Source organism: Marmota monax, unplaced genomic scaffold, assembly GCF_021218885.2.
Source record: "Marmota monax isolate L192 unplaced genomic scaffold, Marmota_monax_Labrador192_F-V1.1 WCK01_AAM20220418_F8-fsc00052, whole genome shotgun sequence".
Classification (NCBI taxonomy): domain Eukaryota; kingdom Metazoa; phylum Chordata; class Mammalia; order Rodentia; family Sciuridae; genus Marmota; species Marmota monax.
Genome location: NW_026693473.1, coordinates 1,512,965 through 1,525,042, shown reverse-complemented (window position 1 = coordinate 1,525,042; position 12,078 = coordinate 1,512,965). Strand labels below are relative to the sequence as shown.

Here is a 12,078-nt window from a genome sequence, read left to right as displayed (position 1 = left end):
TAAAACCATGTAAAATACCACCAAAGAATGTTTCTAAAAATAGTGTAGACAGATTAATTATTGAATTATGTTTTACATAAAAACACTTAGGTAGACTTAATTTTCATACTTAATTAACATATACAGTCATTCAACAGATCCATATATTGTTTCACTTCTAATCCTATATTTAGGGTTACAAATTACAAATAATTTTAGATGATTAATAGATTACTTGATAGCCAATATTGGAATTGCTCTTTAGGAATATTTTTATCAGTTTTCAAAATTAGGAGTTTTTAAATTTTGTGTATGACCAGAAAAGTGAGAAGAAGCTGTGTGGAACAGTCATAGTACTTGTCTATATTCTATGAAATTAATTGTTACTGTCCGTAACCATAAAAAGTAGACATTTTTATATTGCTCTGATTGGCTGCATAGTACAAGAGTTGGTAAAAGCTGATGCCATGATGGGGCCTTGATATGGTTGCATATGATTGTTTATAAATGTCCATTTTAAAGGGCTTTTGATTCAGTTGTAACAATTAGCTGTAGGTTGAACTTCGATGGCCAAAGTATGTTCTAAAAAACATATAGAGAAAAAATTGCCTCTGTCATTTTTGAGTTTTCCAAATGCAAATTTATTTTGAATAATTCTTTATTTAAGGATTTGTTTGCATTTGATCAATACCACAGAGACTTCCTTTTTGAAAAAAACTTTTTTTCTGTTAGGTTCTTCTGTGGACTAGTAATTGTGATGAGAGTTGATATTTATTTCAATTTAATATGTTGCTGCATAGGTGAGGTAGTATTTGAATCACTTTAAAAGTTCATGTCAGTGGTTTGTTTAGTTCTTTTGAATTTTTCCTCTTTTCTTTATTTTTGCTTTCTTTCCTTTTCTTCCCCCCTTACTCCCCTCCCTTTTGTTTTTGCTTTGTTTTATTTCGTTTTACTACTTTTGTTGTTAGTTTTTAAAGGGGTGTTTTGGGGTCTCCATGGCCTTGCTGCATACTTGGCTGGCCATATTTAGTCTGCGCACTAATTATTAGTTGGCCCAGTTCAGTTTTACTTTGTGCTATCAGTTTTTTTAATATGGTTTTCTATTTTTGTCCACGTGGTTGTTTTGAGATTTTTTTATTCTGATGGGCTGGATTTTAATCCATGTACTAAATTTTAGTCTGCAGACTAAAAGTAATCCGCGGATTATTTATTTTGCAAAATATTTAATTCCCCCACTGGAAACTATCCTAAAAGAATGTTACATTCTCTTAGAATAGCCAAGGGTGTTCACAGCTACTGGTGAGTTCTGCCCTTTTTTTGTTTGTTTGTTTGTTCTCAATGCCTAGACATAATAGACCCTGCTACCTCCCTTATATATTTGGCTCCGTTGTGCCTAGGTGTTGGTGTACATTATTATGCATGTCACCTGTAACTGTGACTGTCCCTTAGTTGTATTGTTTATTGTATACATTTTTGTTTAGCTTTTGGTGGGTGAATTGGGCATATTTGCAGATGGAACTGTTGTTGAATTTGTAGTGCTCAAAGATTTAGGATTTTTTTTTCAGTAAGTTTTTCCAAAAAGGAAAGAAATGCTCTCTATTTATTTTTCTTAAGTAATGGGTGCAAGGGTATGAGGGGGTAGAGCCCACAATACACAAAGTAAGTTTATACCCGCACTCCTGAGATGATATGTCAATTTCCTGAAGAATCCTAAAATAATGAGACTGTCAGCAAATAACATCTTTTAGCAGGGAAGTCAATCCAAAACTGGAGAATAATCCGCGGTGGCCTGATCCTTCTTAGCTCACACAAATTGAAAATATCTGGCTTGAAATCTATAGTAATATAAATTAAATATATTTAATACATTTCTCTTGTAACTAATAACTCAGCAAAAAAATGTTTATACTGTGTAACTGGGACACATTAATTGAGAAAAATTAGTATATTGGGAACATATATCTTTAAAAGCAGGCTAATATGCCCCCTCCCAGCCACGTCTATGGATGATAAATCCAGGTCGTAGAAGACCACTTTACTTTGGGAACTTTACTTCTAGATTTCATTTTGATTTTAACTTTTTTTGGTTTTGTATTTTTTTAATAAACACACTGGCATTGGAACATGATAAAATAAAATTTAAATGTTTCTTTACTGTGCCTCACCATTGCACAATCAAAAAAATTTTTTGCATACACTGTGGTGAAATAATTTTTAAAATTTGGACTTGCTACTGTGGAGACTAATGTTTAAAGTTTATAACTGTATAAACATTTTCTGTGTCCCCCTACACCATGGATTTCTTATAACATTGGATATATTTTTCCTTGCTGGACTATTCTCTTTTGGATTGACTTCCCTGTTTGGATTATTTCACTGCATTATCATCTTTAGGATTCGTCAGGAACAGGACATTTCACCTCAGGAGTGCGGGTATGTACTTTATTTTTTTTCCCCAAAAAATTTACAGGGCAGGTCTATAAAACTTGGGGGGGGGGGTGCATTTTTTGAAAGGCTAAACAATTGTTTATTCTTGAAATGTGCTAATAAAAATGTAGGAAGCTATGATTTTTATTTTTTATTCATTGTATGGTATAGATTTTCTTGTTACATTTTTAGATTGTCAGTCTCCTAGGTGAACCATTGACAGAAATTGTAAGGTTTTAAAATTATTATTCTTGTAAGAATAAACATTGATGAAGATTCATGAAACCAAAGGTTTTTAAGTATTGAGCTATTTCAGTGAGTAAGAAATGATATAGCAGTTGAAACTTATTTATTAAAAGCCAAATTTTAGTAGTTACTGGTTTCCTTTACTTTAGACACAAAGGAAATTCAGAAGAGCTAGTTTCTAATTTGTACAGTAATTTTTGAAAATTGCATGCTATCACATCCTATATTATGGTCAGAAATCTAAACTCTGAAAGATACTGGGTTTTGACCCCACATAATTTCCCACTAACCTTTATCCACAGAGTACTGAACCAGGGTTCTTCTTATGAAAAATCTCTCAAAGGATTTAAAGTACAGAAGATATTTTTTTTAAAAAAAAAAGGTTGAATCTTGATTTTAATATAGGTTCTTGGAATTACTTCTTATCTGTATTATTTTTAGCTCTTTAACTCCATTAGTTAGGATTTCTGACAACATAAGCTAATATATGTCTTCGAACCAAAATGGGTAATCACTCAAAGCCAGTAAAGTACCAGGGGCTAGGGGCTTTTTAAACATAATCAGAAATAAGCTTACAGTACTGGTTTATTCATACCTTTAACAAGATAAAGATAATAAACAGGAGTTTGTTATTAAAATATGAATTTTTTATTTTATATAACTCACCACCTAGGTTCCCTATAGTTGCAGTTTAGAGATATTTAGTTTTTGTTACTGTATTTAATTCTAGTTATATGACACTATTATTGGTACCGAAGCATTTTGGATTAGCTAGCAAACTAATCTATATACTGTCAAGTAGATTCAATCTGCCCTCAGGAATAAAATATGTCAGTAGTGTTTAATATTTTTATGATAAATTTTCTGAGTTTTTCCTCTGACCATTTTTATTTTGCGTTCTGGATTTGATTATTGTCATATTCGTCTCTCTTAAAGCAAGAGAGGGGAAAATGGCAAATAATAGTGGAAGATCTAAACATTTTAAATAATACGATCGCTTTAAGGTTTCTTTGATGGAAACAATCAAAATTCTCAGAAATAAAGACGAGTCTGTTTTGGACCATACAAAGGGCTTTCTATCATAGTCAATATTGACTAAGACCTTTAAAGATCTGAATTAATTTCTAAGATCCTATCAACTCAATCTCTCAATTCCCATGGAAAATAATCTTTCAGTAACAAACTATGTAAAAACAAAAGCAAAAACAAGAGAAAGGAAAAAAAAGAAAGAAACCCAACAACAACCAGTTTTCAGTAGTTTTGTAGAAAGTATTCTTATTCTTTTAAATATTTAAAGAACTCTGGTTGTAACTAATTCTCCTACATTTGGCCTAAGTGAACATCCAGATGTTATATGAACCATTCTCATTAGGAAATCTTAGCCTCCCAGAGTCCTTCATGCCTTATGCCCTATCACCTCTGCATGTCCTTTCCTCATTTATGGGTCTATTGCCCTCCATTTATGCATGTCTGTTTTTCTTTATATTTCTGCACCATAACTTTTATTTTGGTTGTATGTTCTTTCTATCAAAAGTTGTATGTTTCATTTTTATTTGATTTCAGAGGCTTTTGGACATTTAATTTCATTTCTGTTTATTTCTACTCCTTCTTTACCCTTTAACTGGCCATACTTTAGGTTGAAATATATTTTCATAATTTTATGTTTTGATTCATTTTAAGACATTGATGAGTAGAAAGCTATCTCTTCTTTTAATCAAGTTAATTACATTTTATTTCAATATAGCCTTTAGATTCCTATTTCTGTGACTTTTTTTTTTATAGCTTTTAATGAAAAAGACAGTATCCGCTCCTGAAAAAAGCCCTAGAATATTCATTCAAATTAATTCAAATGAGAGTGATCTGGCCACATTCATGATAACAGTTACTTGAAGAAAACATCAAACATTTTGTCAAAGTAAATGATAGGCTTTGTATATTGAGAAAATAATACCAATTATTAGCATTAGAAGACTTAGAGTGACAGCTTTTCTTTCTTTTTAGAAAAATTATTGATTTCTTAATTTGAATAGTGCCATCCATTATCAACAGTTGTTGACACCAGAGAGGCAATCTTTTATTTACTGCCACAGTAGTCAAAACTTTGAAGATTTTTTTTAATGCTCTTTTTGTTGTGCTTGCCTCCAAAACTCAGCCTTTCCCATGTGCCTGATATATTTTATATGCATGTTTAATTATATTGCTTTATGTTTAGCTTATGTAGATTTTTCTCTGAGCTTTTCTCACATAGTCTTTAAAATTAGCAGTTTACCCCAGTGTGGCGAATCATATGCAGTTAACTTTTTTTATCCTACAAGGTTCCTTTCCCAAATGCAACCATGTTTTTGTACAGGTGGGAATTAACTCATTACTCAGAGAGCTATTTGCTTAGGTTTTTAATAATAAAATATTAATTGTTCTTTCCTCTTTTTGTACTGCAGGTCTTCCGACCCCGAACTCCACCGGAGGCAATTGCATTGTGTAGCCGTCTGCTGGAGTATACACCAACTGCCCGATTGACACCACTGGAAGCTTGTGCACATTCATTTTTTGATGAACTGAGGGACCCAAATGTCAAACTACCAAATGGGCGAGACACACCTGCACTCTTCAACTTCACCACCCAAGGTAATTCCAAACACTAAACTCTTAACCATTTCTGGGAAAGGTGCACACTGGATATGGAATGAGACTCTGTTAATGAAAATCTGTGGAGAACAACAGTAGATATATTAGTAAGCATTTATGGAGGTATGAAGCACCCTATAATTTATTAGTCCAATTTTTGTATGGCCTTGAACAAAATAGTGACAGATAAAATTTTTGAAATAAGGATACTTTCTTTCATTTGTAGCAGATTACATTTAATTTTGGCACATGAGAAGTTTATAGACATTTCATTGGGTGAGATTTATCACTAATAAGATTAATATATAATTAGCATTTTTGCTTCCTAAGTATCAGCATCAAGTTTTTAAAACCTAGAAATAAATTGGTGGCTGTATTTTTATAAATAAGGGGAGAATTGGAGTCCTGTAACTCCTTTCTAAGAACTTATATGAGAGATATAGACAGAGAAATTTCCATCTCCTTTGTGACTTGGTACCCACTACTACTGCCAAGAAAACATTGAAAGGAAAACTGAGTTTGTGCATTCATTTCTAAAAAACTTAGGGATAGTCATTTCTTCTTCATTTCTACATTTGTATGTTCACTTTTTCTTTCTGATTAAGACCCCCAAATCATTCATTCAGTCAGTCAGTCAGTCAGTCACATTGCTTCTGCTAATGTGATTTTCTTCTTAAACTGAGCATAAAGTTTTTTATTCCAGGGAGATAAAACAAGAAATGGGTGATGTGTATCTTGATTACTGAGCAGTAAGCTTAGGCTAAAAAAATATAGAATGGACATAGAGAACTTTGTGTGACCACGAATGAGAAACTTCCTTTATTCGAAGGTGAATGTGTTTTCCACATATCTAAACTTTTCTAAAATTGAATGTGGAAGGTTGTGTGGCGTAAGTGGTAGATATTGAAGATTCCAGTAGATAGTAAAGCACACTGTAAACTTAAACTATCAATATTTTGTAACACTAGCAATGCTGATATAGTCTTAACTTTAAAAAAAAAAAAAAGAGGGGCTGGGGATGTGGCTCAAGCGGTAGTGCGCTCGCCTGGTATGCGTGCGGCCCGGGTTCGATCCTCAGCACCACATACAAACAAAGATGTTGTGTTCGCCAAAAACTAAAAAATAAATATTTAAAAAATAAATAAATAAATAAAGTTTAAAAAAAAAAAAAAAAAAGAATGTAAGCTGATCAGAAACCATTTGGAATTTAGGGTCCTGATTATCTGTTTTAAGAAGAATATTAGTAAATGGGAGCTACCGTTTAATATTTATAATATAGTTCTTTTCAAAATTTCTTTTCTAACACACATATTGATAAATGATAAATCTTTTCTTTCTTTCTTTCTTTTTTTTTTTTTTTTTCCGTACCAAGGACTAAACCCAGTGGTACTTAATCGCTGAGCCACATTCTCAGTCCTTTTTAGTTTTTGAGACAGGGTCTTGCTGATTTGCTTAGGGCCTCCTTAAGTTGCTGAGGCTGGCCTCAAACTTACAATCCTTCTGCTTCAGCCTCTTGAATCACTGGGATTACCAGAGCATCCACCATGCCTGGCTTGATAATTCTTGAATCCAAGATAATCTCTCATTTCCCAAAATCCCAAACAGATTTGATAACTTGAATATATTAAAATCATATATTACATAAGGAATTTTGCTTTTTTTAACATCTCAACTTTTATAAAACAATTTCATTCAAATTTTTTTACATGTCTTTTACATCTTTGTATTTGTAATCAAATAGAGCTATTTTGTGAACCATCTAATTTCTTAGGTTAAGTCACCTGAACTTTTTTATATGAAGCATTTTTTAAGTCTATAGAAGGACACCATTGGAAAATCTGAGTACCCATTTGCAGGTTTTATTTTGTTCTATAGGTATATGTTTATTATCTACACAATATAACTGTTCTGGATTGCTTTTCAAAGTGATCTCTAAAGGCTTGGATAGAATGACATCTGCACTTGCAACTGTGGAGTATCAACCTTAGGAACTACTAAGTTAGTGTTAAGTTCCTTCTTTTTCTGATCATTTTTGTCAAGCGACATTAAAATTTCACAAACCCTTATTGGTTGAGGTTTTTTCACACTGTCCTTCCAAAGAGTACTTTGGAAAGTACTAGTCTTTCCAAAGATTAGTTATTAGAGAAATGATTCTCAGGATATGTTTATAAGGTTCACTACAAAGACTCATGTAAATTTTTTTTTCACTGATATTCAGAAAGTCATGTAAAATACTTTGAAAGCCACAGACAGTATGTGTTTATACAGATTACATCCAAATATATATGTACCCTTGATAATCAAGAAAGCCCCTTGTCAGGTGAATAACTTGGTTAAACCTCAAATACTACATGATATTTATGGTAAATAGATTTATTATTACTAAAGAAAATAAAAATTTTAAAACAAATTCTATGAGTTTCTTAAGCTTTTTTAAAAACTGAAATAAAATTCATGTAAAGTTAAGAATTTTTTTTAAGAAGTAAACAACTCAGTGTTATTTAATACATCCACAATGTTGTGCAACTACCAGCTTTATCGAGTTCCAGAACACTTTCATTGCATCTAAAGAAAACCCTGCCCCTGTTAAATGGTCACTCCCCATTAACCCCTCTCCCATCCCCTAGGAACAATTTGTTTTCTGTCTCTGAATCTTCCTATTTTGGATATTTTATCTAAGTGAAGTCATAAAATATAGGTCTTTTATGTCTGCCTTCTTTTTCTTGTTGTTTTCAGAGTTCATCCACATAGCATATATTAGTGCTTCATTCCTTTTTGTGGCTGATTAATATTCCATCATGCAGATACGTCACATTTTGCTTATTCATTCTTGACTTACAAACATTTGGGTTGGCTATTGTGAGGAGTGCTGCTGTGAACATTCATGTACAAATATTTGTTTGAATATTTGTTTTTCATTCTTTGGGTACTACTAAATCACATGATAATTCTGTGTAACTTTTTGAGGAACCACCAAATTATTTTCCTAAGGCTGCACATTTTACATTTCTACTAATAGTGTACACGAGTTCTAATTTTACACTTGTCACCTTCCTACCTACCTTCCGTCCATCCTTCCTAGTTCCTTTCTTTTTAAATAGCCGTCCTGGTGAATGTGAAGTGGTATCTCATTATTGTCCTAAGATTATTGCAATATAATGGACCAGAACTTGATAAGTGCTTTTTAAAATAAAGAAAAAGCTTAATTTCAAGAAGTCTAAATTAGTTCAAACTATCCATACATGTCTAATATTTATAGAAGTTTTTAAAAAGAATTGAGTATTATTTTATTTTGGTATTTTAAAATGTAATATTTGCCCATAGACAAATTAGAATGATTTAATTTGAAGAATCTACTCATCTCCCATTTAAAAAAGCTGGGTTATGTGAGAGAATGATAGTTTTGTGGGGAAATAAGAGGGAATGGGGGCAGACTGACTATAGACAGAAAAAAAAGCAGTGATTTAGGAATTCAGGAGAACTAAAATAGAGTTAAAATAGGATTGGGGCAGCCACAGGGCAACAGGTAGACCCAGGCAGACTGAATGTTTTAAGGTAGAGAGACAAGAATATCTAAAAATTAAGAAATCAGGTGATGAAATAGAAAAAGGATTCTAGAAAACAAGTTTTTAAAAGACAGTAAAAGGTTGAGAGCAAATAAAAATGTCTCTAAGTGTGTATATGTTTTTCTGATTTAGAAGAGTACATATATATTTGGATGTAATATGTATAAACACATACTGTCTGTGGCTTTCAAAGTATTATGTGACTTTCTGAATATCGGTGAAAAAAGATGAACATGAGTCTTTGTAGTGAACCTTATAAATATATCCTGAGAATCATTTTTCATCAGATTAAAGATATATTAAGTTGGAAGTATCATTATTTTAAAATAATCCCTTCCTCTTTTTTTGTTTCGTTTTTTTTTTTTTTTTTTTTTTTTTAAGTGTTAAAATGCCCTGGTTTAGCAGCCATTCTGAATCTGAGCTGTTATCACTGTTTTTTCTCTAAACTTCTAAATCATTATTGTTCTTAAACACTCCTTCCATATAAGGACATAACCATCCAGGGAAGAGATATTATTTGATGGCATTCTACTTGATACTGTATATTCTCATTTTGAAGCAGTGTTTCCAAATGGTGATCTTGTTTTCTAAAGCAAAGATGTAACTTGTGCAGATGAAACTTCAAAGACTAATGGATAATAATTAAAGAATGATCAGAAATTGTAAATTTGTAATACAAGAGATTGAAAAAGGAGAATGAATCCCCACTTGATTATATAGCTAGGGAGAATTCAAAGAATCCTTGTTGGGAGTAAGTAGTGAGGATTTTCATTTGCACTCTTACCCCAAATAAAACAAAGATAATCCCTGATACATATACAGTAGGTGCTCAGTGAATGTTAGAATATTTGATACGTGGCACTTCAAGTAAACACAGAGTTTATTAATTTATACAACCAGTATTTATTGGGCATTTCTAATGCTGTCTCTGGTTGTTATTGTTATTGTTTTAATTAGTAAAGTAAATCTGCCATATAAACCAAATAAGAAATATTAAACACTTGAGTAAAATACAGTGTTATTTTAATTAAAGTAAAACTTACACCAGAATTTAACTTCACTTTGCTGTTTATTACAGTATCATGAAAATTAACCATAAACAGTAATTAGTAGTACATTCATATAATCACAAGAGATAGCTAGAGGAAGGAGAGAGATGAACAAATATGGGACAGGAAACTTTCAGATCCTTCTGACTGCCCAAATCCATACTTCAAGAGAATATCAGACCTGTCTGATTTTTCCAGACCTTTGACACACTCCTTTCTCTCTTTGTCATTAAATATGAAAGGTTGGACATAGCCGAATCAATTCCAGGAAGCAGATGGAATCAGGAAAATTCAATAGGGATCAGTATTATTGTCTGTTCCAAGGCTGGAATATATTAGGAAGTAAGTTGTTTTATGTTTAAAGTGGAGTTTGCCCCTAATTCCACCAACACGCATCTGTAGTCCCAATTTTTTTTTTTTTACATAATTTGTACAGTTTTAACAATTGAAAGAATTTTAGCAAGTATTTGTCCTCATGAAGTTATAGGACAGGATAGGGTTGGGGCTTGGGGTGGGTAAGGATTATCAACCATTCACATTAGAATGACTTAATTTGAAGAATCGACCCATCTCCATTTTAAAAAGCTGGGTTATGTGAGAGAATGATAGTTTTCTAGGGAAATAAGGTGGAATGATGGCAGACTGAAAAAAGCAGTGATTTAGGAATTCAGAAGAACTCAAGAGTTAAAATAGGATATTTGGGGCAGCCACAGGGCAACAGGTAGAGGCAAACTGAATGTTTTAAGGTAGAGAGGCAAGAATATCTAAAAATTAAGAAGTCAGGTGATGAAATAGGAAAAGGATTCTAGAAAACAAGTTTTTAAAAGACTAAAAGGTTGAAAGCAACAAAAATGAAAAGAGAAAGAGATTTTTTAAAAGTGTGTAGTAATATGTTACAAAAATAGGAGCTGATGAAAACGGAATTAGAAATGGTGGTGAGCAATAAAAATAAGTGTTCAAAAAGCCCAGCTCATCAAAAATTTTTTCTTTCATTTGAAACCAATAGACTACTTACTTATAAATATTATAATAATTCATTATTTATGATAATTAGAAGGTTTTTATCATTTTTGCAACAGTGGGTTTTAAACTATGTTTCTGCTATGAAGTATCTATAGACATAATTATGGTCAGCTCATCTGCTTATCTGCCTTTCTATATCCTGAGCATTTTCTTCTAACTTGTTTTACCCTCAAACATGTCTAAAGTGAACACAGTTTCTCATTGACCTGAGGTAATGAAGTATCTTCTGATATTATTCTTAAATTACTATGACCCCAGAGATGAGGCATTTTGGTCTTTAGACATATAATTTATAATAGCAACAATAAATTTAGACGGGATAAAAACTCTTTACATATAGGACACAGCAAAAGAATTGACATCTGACTTATTCTTTAATTTATAAATAATCTAGCATAAAATTTCTAGATAATCAGGCTGTATTCTTCTAGTTATTGAAATATGAGTCCAGTATATACAGTACAGGAGAGCTTGAGAAAATTTATGAATAGGCTAAGAGAAAGGCAACTGTAGTAGTAAGGACAGATAGTGTTGACTATATTCAACTATATTCAATTCAAGGATTTTAGACTAGGAACTGTCAATTTTATTTGAGAATTACTGTAATTTTTTCTGAGGTTATTTGGTCTGCTGTACTGCTTCAGACATACTACTAAGAAGAATGTGGAATGGTATAGGAACACTCAAGAAAATTAATACATTGACTAAAAGTTCTTTATGTAGTTTTATAGAGTTTTATAGAGTTCCAGGAAGAACCAGATTACTGGTGGTGTACATTATACCAAGGCAATAATGAAGTGCAGCTTTGCATGTGAAAAGAGTAAATCACTAATGTCTAGTGTCCTCTAACTAGTTACTAGAGAATAGTTGTTGTTAGTTGTAGACCTTAGCCAAAGACTATCTCTGCCTGAGTTTTTTCATTTAAAAATCGTCATCATCATTCGTCATTATATAGTTGGATTGAAGAATATTTAAGCTTTATCTCCAAATTTTTTATTATAAAAATGAATTGACTCCATAAAGACAAAGAAAAAAATGAGAAATTAAAGCCTCCAATGTAGAACATATTAGAGATACATAAATTAATGATATAAATAAGTACAGGAAAGCCTTAGATTGATTCTCCAGAGTTCAAAATGTTAGCAGGATTATTTTTTGTTTTG

General features: G+C 31.9%; 1 protein-coding gene across 2 annotated transcripts in view; it reads left to right on the top strand.

Annotated features, from left to right (window-relative positions):
- Gsk3b (glycogen synthase kinase 3 beta) overlaps positions 1-12,078 on the top strand; it is a 164,051-nt gene that overhangs the window by 134,534 nt on the left and 17,439 nt on the right. The window contains exons 9-10 of one of the 2 annotated variants that reach the window (XM_046458002.2): positions 2,374-2,412; positions 5,091-5,277. In XM_046458002.2, coding sequence (XP_046313958.1) covers positions 2,374-2,412; positions 5,091-5,277 — 226 coding nt within the window. The remainder of the gene's footprint in view (positions 1-2,373; positions 2,413-5,090; positions 5,278-12,078) is intronic. The other variant, XM_046458003.2, reaches the window with a different exon arrangement.